The following is a 17396-nucleotide window of genomic DNA, read 5'->3' on the forward strand; positions in this document are numbered from 1 at the left end:
TCTCTCGACCCATATGTTGGCTTAGACATACCAGATCCTCCACGGAGGGGGATTCTGGGCAGGTAGGAGTCTTACGCTCCTTGATGCTGACCAAAAATAATAATTCATCTCACCAGTTGTCAACCAGAAATAGCTGGAATATTTTCCAGCTTTTGACTAACTTTGTTCTTCCCCTGAAGAGGAAGTAAACAGGCAGGTACCCCCAGCTCCAAGGGCTGAATGGGCCATTCCCCCTCTCACCACTCTCCTTATTCAGATGCTCACCATTAACAGCACTTTTGGAAATAAATATGTTGCAGGTGATTTTAGAGTAGGTCTGCAAGCAGTTCTCTTCTGTGTTCCTGACTTACCAGATGATTCCAAGTGAAGATAATTAACAACTTACTTCCATTTATTCTGTGTTTATTTCCTCTTTAGGTTTTAATTGAAAAGATCTAAATCCCCTTTTAAGGCTACCTTGGTCCACGGCTGCCCCACACATCAGAGGGTATGTATTTTTTAGCGAGACACTTTGGAAAGGCCATTTAGATCTATCCATCTGCATGCAGGCTCACGATGCTATAAAAAACATGGCAAAGCTCTCACAAACTCCAGATTTTGTATTAACGAGCGTCAGTCCGTAGAGGTCACTGCCACACCACCGCAGCGGCCTCACGGTGTGATGGCAGCAGACTCAGGGGCCTGCTCCGACTGTGAGCTGGGGCCGGCCGACAGACCCCGACTGCTGTCTGTTTCTTGCTGAATCCGGACGCATCCTCAGCGCTCAAACCCATCTCTCTCTTTTTCTTTCCAGATCTTGGATGCCTGCCTGGCTGAAGGCTCCACCTGCCCGGATCTGACAGCCCGGGTGCCATTTCAGGTACCTAAGTATGTTTGCCAAGACAAAACAAATGAAGCTCTTTAATTCTGCAGGCAGTGAAATCAGAGCCTCGTCCCTGCAGGGGCATGTGAGATTACTCTATCCTGCCCCCAGAGGTTTATCAGACACCTTGTTTTTAAGGAAAACTTGCTGCATTTTCACCATCTGCAAAGAAGTAACAGGCAGAAGGGGGCAGCTCTCCTAATAAAAACAAAGTTCTGCACAGGGAGGGCAGGCGACAGTAAAAAACTGACTACAGGTGCCTCGGTCTTAAGAAAAAAAACAGGACTGTTAAAAGGCTCTTCAAAGACGGTAACAGCACGTGTTACAGTTCCCCTCCTCCCTCATTTTAAGTAGTGATTTATTTCAATGTACTGAGAAAATAGGTTCCACGGCTAAGAGCCATTATTTCTAATCAATTACAGGATGAGGCAGAACAGAGCAGATGCTCTGCACTTCAGCCATTCTTCACGCTTTAAATCACCTACATGACACATCAGCAGGTTTGAAGACAAAAAGGTATATGGGGAGGCAATTCAAATTAAGATGCAACCCTTAAAATGGGGACAAAGGGTTTCCTAGCCTCTCCATACATAACAAGCTTTCAAGCATAGCCTGACTACCTCATTTGATTTGCCTCTGCTACCAGAGAAGCCCAGTTGTTGAAACAGACAACAGCAATTACACAACTGTGGAAAAAAAGCTTTTTTTTTTTTTTTTAATTGACAGCAAGTTGCTCTGGCCAGGACAACAATCTGGATGGCTGAGATGTCTGCTGAAACAATACACTCCAGCAGCACTCGGAGATATTTATGTACCTGCCTTTTTTGCTCCCATCACACAGACACACGCTGTCAGGTCTTTCATTGTCCTTTTTCTTTATTTCCATCTGCCTGGACACCTTCTGATGTGCTGCTGGAAAACCACACACAGCCAGGGATGGCTGAAAGAGGCTCTCCACGTCAGAAAGATACTTCTGGAAGCAGCCTCAGTGCTTTATTTGCTGTGACAGGATGTGTGCCCTCCTTATGTCTGCTGGGGATGGGGAGCTGGTGCCTATCTGTGCTGCATCTCCCCTCCAGGCTTGCTGAGAAGAAACGTCCCATGCCGCTGCAGCAGCTGCTCCCCAGAGCGATCGGGCACGGCCTTGGCCTAGACATGGTGCAGCTGAAGAAGAGGTCAGTGCAGGAGCTGAGACTAGCGTGAGTTCCCACTATTCCAGAGTCCAGAGGTGGGATGGAGCAGAGCCACGGTGCCCACTGGTGCGTGTTTGAGCTATAGGCTCTAATATCCGCCTGTTTGTCCTTCCACATACAGACAGGCCACTGCAAGGAGCTCGGACTAATGGTTGGAATTGCTTTTAGGCTGAAAAACAGTGACTGTGAAGCAGCGTTAACATCTGCTCTGTTATTTTAACAATCATTAGAACAGACTATGGCATTTTGTCTTAGGGCAAAGGAACAGTAACAGTGTGGGGGAGATTCTGCTCGTGACTTATAGCAGGATTTCCACATCCACAGCTGGCCAAGTTACTCAGGGGTCCATCTCTGGAGCCACAAATATCCATTTCAGATATCAGAGAACCCCCTGGGAGGGGCGAGCATCCCCTGGCACACAGCAGGACCCCTGCCCTGTGGCTGAGAAATGGAAGGATATTTGTGACATTTAACCAGATGCCAAATAAAACCATGCTTTTATTTTCCTTTCTCATGTCAAGGAGAACTGTGATAAACCCCCTTTATCCCAAAATGTAGCTGCTGATCATCTGATCTTGCTGTCAGTCTTATCTGTACATCCTCATGATAAATCTCAGCTCTTCTTCTGCAGATCACCTGCTTGAATACAGATCAGATCAGCAGAGATTAGAAATTCTTCACGTTTAATGGCCAGAGTTTGATGGTCACCGGTCACTTTTCACCACAACTTGGTCTAGATCACAGCCAGAAGTACTTGCACAATGCCTGACACAAGGGGCCTTGTGCTCCTTGGTTGCGACAGCGAGCATGTACAGCAAGGGTGAAAATCACATTATTCCTGACAAATTGAGTTGTCAATGCAGCATCACAGATGTTGGATGCAGCCAAGAGTGAAAAATCGAAGCCAGAGTAAAAAGTGTTCTTCCCCAGCCCGATCACTGAGTCAGCTCCGCAAAGCTAAGATGACTTCTGCTTTACAGGCTTTATGAACTGGCATCAGTGAACCCATTTTTAATTTCCATGCGTTGTGTAGTTAAGGAAGGCCAGCCACTCGATCTGTTCAGCTGCACGTGGAGGATGAGATTCCCATTTGATACTCTTAACAGAGCAAAGTGAAGCATCATGAATGCACGAGTTACAGGAGTAACAGAGCTCCAAAACTTCCACTGGGGAAGGAAAAGCAGAGGAGGACTCCTTTGACACAGGTTTTCACTGAGACGTGTGAAGCAGTGAATTAGGCTAAGAAAAAGTGCTTCTGGTTCCACCAAGCTGTGCTTGCTGAGCTGCTGCCACAGCTCCGAGCACAGCACACGCCTACCAGAAAAACAGCCAAGTCTAGTGACAAACCTGAGGGCTGTGTCTCATCCCTGGCCGAGGCGGACTTCCCCACTGTGTCATCTGACCAGAAAATACTCCAAATGGGTTCTCCTTTTTCTTTGAAGATTCATCACCATCCAGGCTCTATCTCCCCCAGCCAGCAGAGTCTTCTTGACGTGAAACCAAGTTTAAATTCTCCCTTAATCTCAAGCTACACTCCTTAAAACCATCACCAGGTGTTTGTTTCTCCTTGAGGGCTTTTCTCTCTCCTAAAATCTGTGGAGTTAAAGGGTTCTGCCCAGCCCCGAGCTACTGCTACCTGTCAAGCTAAGACCAGCCAAGCATGTACGCTTATTAAAAAAAACATCTTTCGTGTATGCCTCTGGTTAAAAATTGACCACTGGACACAGGAAAAGGAGATGGAGTGCCATCACACTGCATTCAATCTTCCTTCCTACCTTTAGCATCCAGCATAAGCACGGATGAGTCGGAGACGTGCTGTGCAGAGTGGTCAGGCTGCCGGGGGAGCACGGGGAGAAGGGAGCTGAAGGGGAGGTGGAAAACAGCAGCTGGCTGCTGCTGGGCTGAGCCTGCCGCGGGCAGCAGCAGGGAGCACACAGACAGCAGAGGAGTGACTGGACCCCCCTGTGGTCATGGGGATGCAAGTGAGGGGAGAAAAAATCAGGGGACAGAGGAGCGCACACTGTTATTATCCCACTAGCTCAGGGACAGCATGCTTTTACTGCAGAAACCTGCTGTGAACTAGCAAAGGGAAGAATGACACATGCTGCTGCTGCTCAACATGTGCAAAATTATCCACAGTACACCTCTCCTTCCTCCCCTCCAGAAGGGACCAAGCCCAAGGCTGGAAAGGCACTGCAAAAGCAGCTCCTGGCACTGGGGACATCTCCGGAGAGCTCCCAGAGCATTGCAGAGGGGCCTCGCTGACCAGTAACACTGCTTTACCTCTGGGTGGTCTTCCTGGGCTAAAAAACAGTGATTTGATGGTATTTTGTCAAGAACCAAACTGGAACAGCACCGCTCTGTGAAGTCCCTCCCTCCCTGCATCAGGGCAGGTGCTCTCTGCTCTCTGGGTGGTACCAGGCTGCTCACGTTTTTGGAAGTCTCCCTGGACATTCGGCTTTGTTAACGGCTGTGTCAAACATCAGAAGAGAGAAATGCTGCTGGTGCAGTGCACTGAATTCTGGCAGTGAAGTTTTATGTCTCCTTGTGACTGAGATTAGAACAGCAGCAGCTTAAGCAGCCTTGGCTGGTCAAAAACAACAGCAAAACAATTTATGGAGGCAAAACCACTGAACGTGACATTCAACTCCTTTTATGTCTCCCTCACAATGGAGTGTGACAGAGTGACTGTAATGATTTAGCGTAGGAACTGAGATAAATCCAAGACAATTTTCCCCAAAGGCTTGTGGTTGGAGCAAAGGGCTTTTGTTCCAGTCAAGCAGCAAGTGCCAACCCTTTTGGAAAACACTTCGGGGCCAGCTGAGCCCTTGTCCCAGGAAACCTTCCAGGGAAGGAGACGGGGCACACCTGAAGCTGCTAAACGTGTCTCCTTAATGCATACACTCCAAGCTGGTATCTCATGAAATCTTTCTGAAAAGATTGAAAAGGTCCTAACGTATCTCCCCAGGGAAAATGGAGAACGACTGCCTACAGAGAAAATTGGCTCCGTTTGTGATCGCATTTCCTGTCCTTCACCTCGAGCATCCATTTCCCAAATTGGTGTCAGTGTCACGATGAGCTAGCAGGCCAGGCGAGGTCACATCAGCAGACGATGCCAGTGAAGACCCTCCGAGTACAGAACTAACCTGCAACCACAGGGCTTGCTAAAAGGCAGAGGGACCCTTCTGTGTCGGTCTCTATTTCCTCAGTGGCCTCACAGAAATAAAAGTATTCCTACAAGTACTAGGAAATTTCACTAGCACAACTGTAGGAGATGTAAGTCTGTCAAATTCGACTGACGTAGGTTGTTCCAGCCCAATTTTGCCCTATGTTATATACATGCACTTAAAAATATATCCATGTTGCTATTCTGCTTATGAGAAGGACTATGAGTTTTTTTAGACACTTGCAGAAAAGCTACCCAAAATGGTAATGCTGTTTCTGGAGTGCACCCTCACAATGGAAAGGTTACACAAATTGTATCCCAGGCTTTGCCAACTGATGCCATTTGACTTAACCAAAAACAGAACTCTAAGTTGGTTTTCCAGTGATGACGGACCACTCAAACCCAACAAAATCGGACTGCTCGGCCGTGTGCACCCAATACCAGGCCAGCACAATTCAAACCTGTTCATCTGTGACTAAATTTTCCACTTGAGATTCTGTCGTGGCAAAGTTCAGTTTATTTAGAATAATATCACACTCTCTGCTCCTTTACTTTTTCTCTTAACACTTGTATCCACAGATTCGTTTACGTGAACACATGGTTCTACCTCTGCAATGCCACTTAGGTATCTGCAGGCCACAGGTTGAAATCGAGCAAGCCAACCCAAAATTAGAAGTGACTGGCACAACCCACTTGCGGAAGTCCACTCACCACGTTTAGTATTTTCAATTTTCATGTGGTTCGCTCAAACACAGTTCAAAGCTACCCCTTTTAACTAGGTTTCCGTAGGCAAAAAGAGTCTCTGTGATGGTGCCCACAGACATATCATCTTCCAACTATTAGCTTTTTAAACACATTGGCCAATTTTGACCAAATCTGACCAAGAGAGACTTCAAATGCCGGTATTCTGGTTAAGGACAGCTCAGCTCTCGCTGCCCTGAGAGGCTTCAGACTTTGAGCACCCTGGTAGCACTAAACCAGTAAAACTGGTGGGAGTGCGGGAGGATGCTATGCTCCCCGTGTTGTGGGTAAGAAATAAGATGTTGTGGGGGATGTCCCAGCAGAGAGAAGGAGCTGGGGTAGGTGCTGTGGCAGGAGCATGCAGGGGAAACAGGACAGGTCCATAGGAATCCAGCTTCACTGGTTCTGCTGTTCAAGGTTGCTCTGAGCATAAGCTAACCTTCCCCTCCTGAGCAAGAGTTTTTCCTCTCTTCTCTGGAGGACGACTCTGTCCAGCCAGCAGACATCCCCGAACCTCACGCTTTGCCAGCCCGACCCTTCGGCTAACGCAGACCTGAGACAAGCACAGGTTGTTTCGCGGAGGCTGCCGTGCCTACTACTCACCAGCTGGATGGCTATCATTAATACCGTCTTCAGAGTGAACGTCCTATCACAGAGGTCAAATAAGTCTTCCAAGCTAGGACCAAGCAGCTCTAGTACCATGGCGTTGTACTTTCCACACGGTCCGAAGTAATAAACCTGGGGAAGCCCTTCAGCTGGAAGAATATGAAAAGAATTGAAATCAGTCAGTGGTACGACGTTAATACCCTTCCTCCTGGGTGTAAGTCTTTTGCTGTGCAGAGCCTTTGTTTTTACCTCTCGAGTGTCTTTTCTGTTTGATCTCACCCCGTGAGCAAATAAGTTTCAGCATGTACCATGAACGAACCAAAGGCCAAATCAGTGCAGGCTTTTCTCAGCTACACCCCTGAACAGACAAATGGATTTCAAAGCACTAACATGACCACATGAAAGCGTCTAGCTTTGGCAGCACAAAGGCTTGGGCTTCGTGTAACAAGACAAGGAGTTCCCTGCATTGCACTAACACCAGGCAGAGCACAACCCGAACGTGGGCCTGACTTCTCCGATGAGTGTCAGAAGATGACAGCCCTTGAAGAACATCAGGCACGTCCAAAAACAGGCAGCTTTTTAAACAAAGTTAATCCATTGTTGTTATTCAGCACAATGTTACGTAAAATTTACATGTATTACATTCATAAGAAAGGAAAACAAAAGTTTTCCATTAAAAAAGAGCGAAGGTTTAAATTTTCATTCATCATCACATAAAAATAAACAAGCGCAGTCATTAAGCATATGTGTAAAACATTTTGCTAAGCTGCACACAGAACTCGGCACAACTGGTAGGAGTCAGAGCCCACCCTTCCCACCTAACAGCTCAGCAACGGATTTCTCAGCAAGAGCATGCAATATTTATGCCCAGCTGACAGCGTCTCTGTGCCGAGTGGCTTTCTGAAAGGCACCAGTAAAGGCAAAAAACAGTCCCTGTGTCTGAACACTCAGCGAGCCGCACAGCACTACCCGAATTACCTTTTAGTCAAAAAGAAAAGTCAGACCAGCCCACAGAGGGGAGGATACAGTGCAGAGCTAACTGCAAATTTTTCTAATCAGCATCTAGCATAGGCGCTCAGCCTCCTGGCATCAGCATCAAGCTGTGCATCAGACTCTTTTTGTCAGCGTACTTCCAGCCTATGTCTCATAAGCACTTCCAAAGCACAATGGAAGGATTTTAATTTCGAAATACACGTCTTTGTCCTATGTCAAAACAACATCTTTGCTTGAGCGCATGGAGGTACAGTGACCTGCTGTTTGCTGCAATGGCTGAGCACGGGGAGCACTACAATGCATGCAGCCTGTTTGCACAAAACAAGTTCCTTGGAGGTCCATAAATCGTACAGCATGGGACCTGAAAGGACAGCATTTATAAACTTCATCACACACTTTGTTTACATAAGAGATAAATATTAAAGGTAGAAAAAAAACCTCACTATTTATCAGACACCAGAATTAGATTGCTTTTATCTGCCCTGTGTTGTACTCAGGCAGCCTAGCCCAGCACAGGTAAAGACAGCAAATCAGGGAAACACCAGAACTGGAGATGTCAGAAACACAACAGCTTTACCCCTGCTGCAGGCTCAGAAAGCTAGTTAACCCGCCCAGTGGCACTCATCAACCCACCAATACAATAAATGTGGCACTGAGATTACTAATGCTTAAATACTACAGAACTTATACTCTCATAAATTACTCAAAAAGAACAAAATACGGCATGACAAAGAGTACTGTAGGATGGTTTTAATCTCGTTAAGTCACATGCTTGGGGAATCATATTAGGCATCAGTCGTCAGGATGCATTAATGAGGTATTACGGAGTATTGCAGGAATTCCCAGTCCAGCCAGAGTTCATGTCCTGTGTAAAACATTTACCCAGACTGGCACTGGCAATCCCAGCTTGGGAGGCTGCTGCTCTTAACAGAGCTTTGCATTTTAGTGAGCATTAATAGCAGTAAGGTCCTCTGAGAAAACGGGGCTCTGACATAGAAGCAATTCAGAAAGCAATGATGGGATGTGACCCAGGCAGCTCTAAACCATTTTCAAATACCCCAAACAAACATAAATGATAATTTAATGCCATCAGCTCAGTGTTGAAGGCTTGAACAACTGCAATAGATCTTGAAGCAGCTTACAGTTTCAGTCTTCAGTAAAACCTGATGAGGACTTACCTACGTTACTTTGTAAAAAGGACTGAACACACAAAGGACTCAGAATTGAAACAAACCTGTATTCCAGCACCAAAAAAGGCAGCCGTAATGGCAGACAACCGAAACAGAATTTCTGTTTTGTTTTCAAAAACATTCTCTAATACTAAAAATCATCTACTTTTTAGAAAATAATAGAATATTCTACGAGAAGTTCAAACTGAGACCATTATAAATTCAAGTTGTCTATACACTGAGTACTTGTACCACAGTTTCTGCATCAGGAGAACAGTCTTGAAAAGTGCAAATCAGGAAGGAAACCACTCAGGCTAGGAGTGTGCTAATTACGGAATAGCAGAGAATAAAATTGCAGAAAGGCTCTTAAGGAAGGCAAAGAATCCCATTCCCAGAGCAAGGGGAAAAGGAATAAATTTACTGCCTTACTTGGTAAAGAGAGTTCACTGCAATTGAAATTAAATTCCTACTGGACCCAAGAACCAGGAAGATAGATTACAGTAAGACCCAGAAGACGGGGATTTCACGTGGGAAAGGAAGCAACGCAGCCACTTAGTGCTCTCTGGGGTCCCAGCCCCTCGAGTTCGCTTCACCATCAACTGCGAGTGCTTTGAGCCACGAGCCTGGAGCACCCTGCCCAGCCTCCGCAGCAGGATAAAGCCTCAGAAAGGCTCTGCCCTAGGTGGGAGCTCCTGCAAGGTGAAGCTGTAGCTAAGAACATTAAAAAAAGCATCCTAAGTGCCAGCCTACAGAGGACATTATTAGTTCCAGGCATATTTTAAGGGTTCGATTTTTCTCTGAGGGTTTTTGGCAGCGCTGCTGCCAGCTCTGCAGTCAAGAACTTACAGACTGGCTTTGCTAGAATAAAAATGCCGCGAAACATCTCTCCTTTCCAGAGGGCGTTTGGAGGAATCTGCCCTGTGCTGCATCGCTCACGCATCCTGGCTCCAGAGGAGCATCACTGGCCGGCCTTTTGGGGCCCCCCAGCCCAAGCCAGGACTCCTCAGCCCTGCACTTGCGATAAAGTTAGGAGGAAGGCAGGGTAACACAGCCTCAGCTCACTCAAACATAAGTCAATATGCAGTATCTTTTTAGGAAGGGGCAAGGCTGGAAGCAGAAGTTTTGGTATTAATGGTGCCTGCTACCTGCAGGGCCTGAGTAGGCCGACCAGGCTAGACGGCTTCAGGGTGGTCCTCGGCAAGTTTAAGATAGAGGCATCTCCAAACCAATTCTTCCTACAAACCTAGGAAAATCTATGTAAAATTTAATTTAATCAGAGCTCAGTTGTGTAATTCAGAGTGCAGCTCAGCTCTATTTCGGTAACAAGCAACATGTCCTGATCCCCCCGCAAGTCCACTGACACAGGAACCTCACAAACATCACCCGTAGATCTGCAAATACTTGAGAAGAACTTTTTAACAAGAGATTGATTGAAGGAAGAGTATCTTTTGTTTGGGCAGTCAAACTTGATGTTTTTAATGCAAAGCAGTGGTGCTGGCAGGGGACTGGAAACGTCGAGGGAAGAGGCTGTGCTGTGAAGCAGCCTGTCCTCGGTGAGCACGCCTGGAGTCAAGGAGTGCAGGATGAAAAGCCACGGGCAGAGCAGAGTCTTATTTGGAGGATTCGATGATACAACTCAACACTTCAAATACAAACCATGACCAGTTTAACCCAATTAATGCATGAAATAACTTCTAAACAAGTCATTTCTCCAAGGCGCTAAACAAGACCAACACATTAACACAAGAAAATCCAGGCATGACATGTGCAGGTTCTCCTCTGGAGAAAAAAGCAGCCTGTTACAGTTGAGTAGTCATTGGAATTTGTTTAATGGCTTCAGTTGTGCTGCTGAGTGGTTTGGCTTGACAATTTGTAAGAGGTCCCACTCCACCTTTGCTCTTGCAGAAAGTTTATCAACGCAATAAACAGAGACTGATCACTGTGCTGGAATCCACAGGCAAATTCTGCTAATTCAGCAGTGCGGTGTCTTGGAAGAAATTCAAGCTGAGCGCAGCGAAAACCTAGCATAGCATTTCGGAGATTAAAGCATCATTGCTGGAATGAGAGCAAACGCAGACATCAAAGCCCAAACTCAAGCTCTGCTGCCACCACCACGTTCCCGTGCTGCCATGCGACTCCAGCCCTGGGTTTCCCAAGGTGCTGCAACTGCGCAGCTCCCGAGGGCTGCCACCAAAAGGGACAGGCGGAGGAGCAGGGCAGTGCGGATGGGACCAACAGCCCCAGAAACCCATCCAACATTTGGCATGCTCCAACAAGCCGCGTCAGTCCAGGCGTCAGCTGTGCAAGCCACGCAGGCAGTCCAAAGCGGCTTCCAGCACCAGTTATGAAATGGGGAATGGCAGAGTTGCCAATCAAAGGATATGCCCAAGGGAAATCTAATTTTGTAGCATCTGCTCCACGTGGAAGGCACAGAAAGCAAAAACCATCTGCTGTGAATACAAAGAATACGTACTGATGCTCTCAGAGGCTAAGACAAAGCCTAGTGCAACAGTGAGCAACCTAAACTGCACCCAAGAAGAGGTGAGCACAGAAAGCTATACATGGCATCTACATCAGATGAGGTGCAAAACCTGAGTCCCCATCCACCAGTTCAACAGGAAACAGCCACATTTCATAAAAGGTGAACAAAACTGTTAGCTTCTGAATCACCATTTTTTTTCCTCCCATTGTAAGTTGGCTTACGCTGCCCTCAGATGTCGTGTGGCCAAATACCGAGGAGCTGAGGTCTTCAGCTTCAAGAGCAATTACAGCTTGATTCCTCTATTAAGGTTCATACAGGCTTCAAAACTGAAAACTATAGCAGGGGAGGTCACTGCTAAGAAAGCCCAAATGAGATACCCGGAGACAAAGGGAAGGGGGAGCAATCCAACATCAAGCAAACGGCTGATGCTCCATGCAGAAACGTGCTCTATGTGAGCAGCAAGAACAAGTCTTCATAAAAACTCATCCAGAGACACAACAGTCCCCCTGCAGCATTAACGCACAAAAAGTTCTGCAAGATTTTAAAGCAGCACTGATGAATAGGATGTAGATTGTCACAGAATTCTCATTCAGAGCAAAAAGGTTTATTTTTACAAATCACAGAACACAAAATTACATGATAAACAGCATAAATAGCAACTGTGTGAGAGCTGAACATTTATAGCTAAAATTAAACATGTTTCAAACAAATTAAACAAATTGCTTTAGAGTAGTCAACCCATTTAAGCTGATTACACTAATGAGGATCTACCCTTCTCTTAATTTTCAAATCAGAATAACATCCTAGCCGAAACAGAAGCTTTGCGATCAACATCAGCTGGGCCAAGATCTCTTCTTTTAAGCTCTTGAAACACACCCTGCAGCAGCAGCTTTAAATTTACCCGAGTATGTTGGTTAACAGGTTACATCTACGAGCCATGTTTTGTAGGCTGAAATTACAAAGGTTCATTCTGACCTTCAGGTTTCTGAAGGATCTACTTAAAAAATAGAAACAGAGGTGAAAAATTAAGATAGATTTGTTACTTGGAATAAAGTTGTCTGAAAGGTCTTTCAAACATTTGATGGTAGGTTTCGGAGATGTCTTATATCCAAGTGAGACTGCAAAGGCTTTTCAGTACAGCCCCTCACCGAGGCTGCTTCCGTTTCAGGTCTGAAACAAAGCTTTAGGCAAAAAATAAAAATAGAAAATAGCACATGTTGCTTGTCTTTAGCATGTTTGAGTGTCATCAGAGCAATCACTACCAACGGCAGATGAAATTAAGCTGAATGCTTTCATTCCCTAAAGTCAGCAGCAGGTACTTTGCTGTGTCCATGACAACACACCGATTAAAATTTTGGAATATGCCAAAAGCTGGCCACAGGACACTCAGCGAAGCTGCACTGATTTAACGCCCGATTTCTGTGCGTGGGCTGCAGGACATACGCGGCTGCAGACCAGGTTGACCTTGGGGATGCAGCTGAAAACCAGCCCCAGCGAGCCCTCACATGGATCCAAGTGCTCGGAGGGACCAGTGGCTAAAGAGAACGTGGAAATGCCGCAGCCACAACATGGGCTGAGCGTGACTTCCACCGACAGTCTGCATTTGGACCTCAGTGACAGCGATGAGGAGATGAGACATGGCAGCATGAAGCACACATCGTGTACATCCACAGCTTTCTGGAAAGACCATTTTGGAGTGCTGTTGGCAGACAGAACCAGGTCCAGACGTATCTAGTGCTCTTCCCTCTTCATGCCAGCCTCCAAGTTCCTCTACAGGAGAGGGATGGGGAACTTTCGTTGCAGAAGTTTCAAAGCCCAGGAAGAAGGCTTCAAGCCAATTAGCCAGCCAATTAGCCAGCCTCAAGCCAATTAGCCAGCAAGACAAAGGCATAGCTTTCAAATGACAGCAACTTGAACCTTCCTGGATTTCAATAACGAGCAAGCAATGTTAAGGGCTCCTCACAACCTAACTCCCTTCAAGCTGTCATCAGGTCCCTCAACATCACCTCTTTCCAGCACGGTTATTTAGAAAAATCAGCTGTGTGTTCATTGTGGTTCACTCTTCAAGCCCAAGTGGTTAAAAGTAAATCTGTAACTGAGTCGAGAACAGGCAGCCCTTCAACCCGAACTGCTGCAGTAGAGAATCATTAACGGTAACGACTGAAAGATACCCAAGTCCCGAGAGTCTAGGAAAAGGAAGTCAACACACTGCTTTAAAAATAGCCTATTTTTAGCCCAGTAATATCCAATTCAGCTGAAGAGGCTGCAGTGGATGAAGCTTTTGCTCACGCTGCTAACCCAAGGAAAGCCTGCAGTAGCCCAGGTTTAGCTCAGGAGCACGCTGACTCCAAACTGGATGTGCTGTAAGAGTCTTCCACAAGACAGGATGGAGCCTTGTGAGTTTTCTTACAAACAGATTTTACTACATCTCCTAAACCTCCTGTCGGTGTTGCTGCTGATCACCTAAGGCCCTTTCTTTGCAGGAAGGTCACATTTGGTGAAGTCCAGACCCGTGGCCACGTGGCACTGCTTTAAGAACCCAACTGTAGGAGCCAGTGAAACCTCTCATTAACAGGTGAAACTAAACTGTTCAGACCAAAAAGTCTGTGTGACAAGGATGGTGATCCAGTCACCTGCGAAGATCCCACCAGTCAGATCTGTCAGCGAGGAGCATCTTCCACTCAAGCCGAGTCCTCAGAATACCTAGCAAAGTGCTCGATATGCCATTCGTCACTAGGCACTTACTACAAGCACGATCAAGTGCTCTTAATCTCTTCAGGAAATTTAAAACGTGATAAATGGTTTAATTAAGATTCTCATTTTAACCTCCTTCATTCCTCAGAGGTACACCCTTAATGGGAACAGCCTGGGATGGAGACAGCTCCCTGCTCCCTTCCCGCTGCTCTGATGGAGATCACAGAGGTGATCGACCTCGCCTGGGAATCGTGAGTGCTTTCAGCCCAGCTTAGGGCTGCAAAGCTTCTGCATTGTTTCCCTGCCCTCCTCAGCTTCAATACTCTGCTTTGAGAGCCCCGATTTACCCTCCGTTCACTTATCTGAAGGGGGAGAAGAGCAACTGGACCTGCCCAGAGCATCCTCGTCTCCTGCCCCCTTCCTCCTTTGGCTCCTCAGGGAGAAGGGCACTCAGCAAAGCATCGCTGAAGTGAGAGCCCACCCAGCTCCCTCACTCACAGCCTACCAACAAAGGCAGCTGAGGGGGCTGCTGCTAAGACAAGCCACCTCCTCGAAGCTCGACTGGCCTTGGTGCTGGCTTTCTCTGTTCCCAGCCCCATTTATTCTACACATCACCGTAACACGGAGCTCAAACTGCTCCCCCTGCTCCAGATGTCATCTCAGCAGCCCTTTTACAGCACCATTACAAGCTCCTCTTATTCATGTTCCCCCCAACATCCCCATGTTCTGTTTGCTCCAACTGCTGCCAGACACCAAGCTCTCCGTTGCCAGCTTTTTGCAACATCTTTTTCCTGCTTCAGTTGGGCAATGAATCATCTCCTTTCTAGCAAATGCTAAGTGCCTTAGTGTTACTGCCCAGCAGGAGTAGCTGCAGCAGGACTTGCTGCTTGGCTGCAGCAGAGAGCCCATGGGGAACAGAGCAAGGGAAAATATCCCAAAACCATAGTTTGACCAATTCCCCTTCCCCTGACGATCACAGAGCAACCGAGCCAGACGCTTCTGAAGGGAAAGAGATAGCACTCAGAGGTACAGCAGTCGTGTTTGAGCCACCAGCAGACAGAACTGCTCCCATTTCAACATGTTTGCAAGTTAAGTGTGGCTGCTACACAGACTTCAAAACTACAAATTAATTCCAGAAAGCTAGCAGATTTTGCACCTCTTCTCAGGACATACAGGATGTATTGAGTCCCCGCTGTGTTTTGAGTAGCTTGTGTTTGAATCTACAAAAAAAAAGGTACGGGAAAAGGAACAGAAGAAAAACAGACATGGGAAGGACAGAAGGAAGAACATATTTGTTCTTTCTGCTGGTATAAATCCAAACAATTTAATTTTACTTCAGTTACAGAAAAACAATTTTCACAATCGTTGTGTTATTAACATGGGGCAGCATTTCATTTTCCTGGAGTTGTACAAGCTGGTTTCCTGACAACATGGCTAGATTCTATTAAACAACTCTTCACATCCACAAAGAAGCAGTTTTAGCGAGAGTACCCAGAGGATGCTCAAATTTATATTCATAAAGTCAAATCCAGCCGTGCAGTAAAACCAACACTTTTTGTTCAGCCTTTGGCTACCACAAGCGCTCACCTTTCAAAGCCTTGCAGAAGTTCAAAGCCAGTTGCACTGATGACCCAGCTAAAACAAACTTTTCCTGAGATTATTTCAAACAGATACAATGCACAGTAAGAGAGAGCTCTGCTCAAACACTATCAGCATGGCATTAGATGACTGAAGTACACCAGCACTTGGATCTGGCCAAAAGATAGGGAGGAGAATAAGCCCTTGCTGGGAAGACTAAGCTGCAGGAAGACTTTCAAATCTGTTACGCACAAAATTTACCCAAAAACACCTGTTCATGGGCAGGTTTTTTTTAGCTGTAGTGAGTAAACTACAGATGAGTGAATTTGTTTCAGTTCTTTACAAAGACAAAAGCACAACACAATGACCTGCTTTTTTGGCAAGTTTCGGGAGACCGAATTACACATTTCACCTCCAGGGCTCAAGGGAAATGATTTCACTCAAGTCTCCACATTACTGCTGCATTTTATGCTGCTAAACTCTTTGCACATTCTCTTGTTCCAGCAACAGCAGCAGCTGGCACATACGGCAACAGCTCAGCAGGAGGATCAAAACACTAGAATTTTAGAATAGTTATGTTAAACCACCCCAAAAAGTTCTGGCTTAAGTTAATTACCTACCTTTTCCCACGTACCTGCAAACACAGGGACATGGATGGAAGAAAATATCAAAAGGTTTAACTTCATGTAATTATTGCTCTACCCTCACATTCCAGTCTGCGTTGCTTTCTGGGTTTCTTTCTGTACTCAGCGGAGCCTGTGTCTCTGCTGAAAGGTGTGAGAAGCTGTGGTGCTGCCGTTTCTGAACTTCTTGCAGGTTAAGTGAAGGGTTACAGCAGCCTGCTGAAGGCAGTGGGATTCGCACAAAAAAGCTCTTGTGCAATTAAAATACAGCCACATAGTGAATCAGCTTCCCAGGCTGTTTTTAAGCTCCCATACAGCAGAAAAAGGTCACTTTTCAGATCGCTAGGATCCAACCATCAAAATTACCTCCAAAGCCTCTCTCTGAAGCCATCAAAAGCCAAGTGCCTACACAATGGCACTTAAAACGAACACAGCAGTTCGGTGGCCACAATGTCACACCTTGAACACAATGCTACGGCCACGAGCAGCAGCTCAAAGCCCTTTCATCACCAGCTACAGCCACATCACAACGCTTCTGCCTTCAAGGCGTACGTCGCTACACCGTGCCGCCTCCTGCTCCCGCTGTGCCACCGGCCACGCGCTGGGGGAGTTTTGCCCTGCTGGTGCAAATCTGGATCACGTCTGTGATGACTGACTTGGTTCTGCTGGTTAGTAGCATAGAAACTGTTTGCCATTTTTTCCTTTGCTGTGCAATTCTGGCATTGGAACAGCTCTAGCTGCTGGAAGGGAATGAAGCAGCAGGCTTTGGCTCCTTCATTTTTAAGAGGAGTTAAGACAACTAAGGGCATCCTCTGTTGACTGTACTCTATGCTTTGAGAACGAGTTATGTGCATTATGTCACGTATAATCTACAGGTTACTTAACAGAGCTTCTAGGCTGCGAGAGAGCGCTCAGCTGCACACAAATTTAACTTCAGAAGCACTGGCAAGGAAGAGGCTACTCAATCCTGGGGAGATGAAAACTGCTAAGAAAGCAGCAATAATAAAATACCTCTGCTGAATCGCTCCTCTGCTGTCCAGAGAAACATTTTGATTTGATCCCACCAAATCCCAGGTGGCCCCTGCCCTTCATCAGCTCCTCTCCACTGGAGACTGTCAGCTGGAGGCTGAGCTCCTACTGGCGCCTACTTCCTCCCCATCTGCATGCCAAAAACCTATCGTATGAGTGAGGTGATACTTAAAGCTTACAGCGTGCCAGCCAGCTGCAAAACAGGGTGACACTGCTGCTGCCTCGCGGTGCTACCACAGAAGGAATTTGACAGCTTAAAT

The 17396-nt window shown here is 46.5% G+C and overlaps 1 protein-coding gene across 1 annotated transcript in view; it reads right to left on the minus strand.

The window, feature by feature from the left end:
- Positions 1 to 17396, minus strand: part of CSNK1G1 (casein kinase 1 gamma 1) — an 88880-nt gene that overhangs the window by 23178 nt on the left and 48306 nt on the right. The window contains exon 6 of the mRNA XM_035566663.2: positions 6566 to 6717. Within this exon, the coding sequence (XP_035422556.1) occupies positions 6566 to 6717 (152 nt within the window). The remainder of the gene's footprint in view (positions 1 to 6565; positions 6718 to 17396) is intronic.

This window comes from Cygnus atratus, chromosome 11 (assembly GCF_013377495.2).
Source record: "Cygnus atratus isolate AKBS03 ecotype Queensland, Australia chromosome 11, CAtr_DNAZoo_HiC_assembly, whole genome shotgun sequence".
Lineage (NCBI taxonomy): Eukaryota > Metazoa > Chordata > Aves > Anseriformes > Anatidae > Cygnus > Cygnus atratus.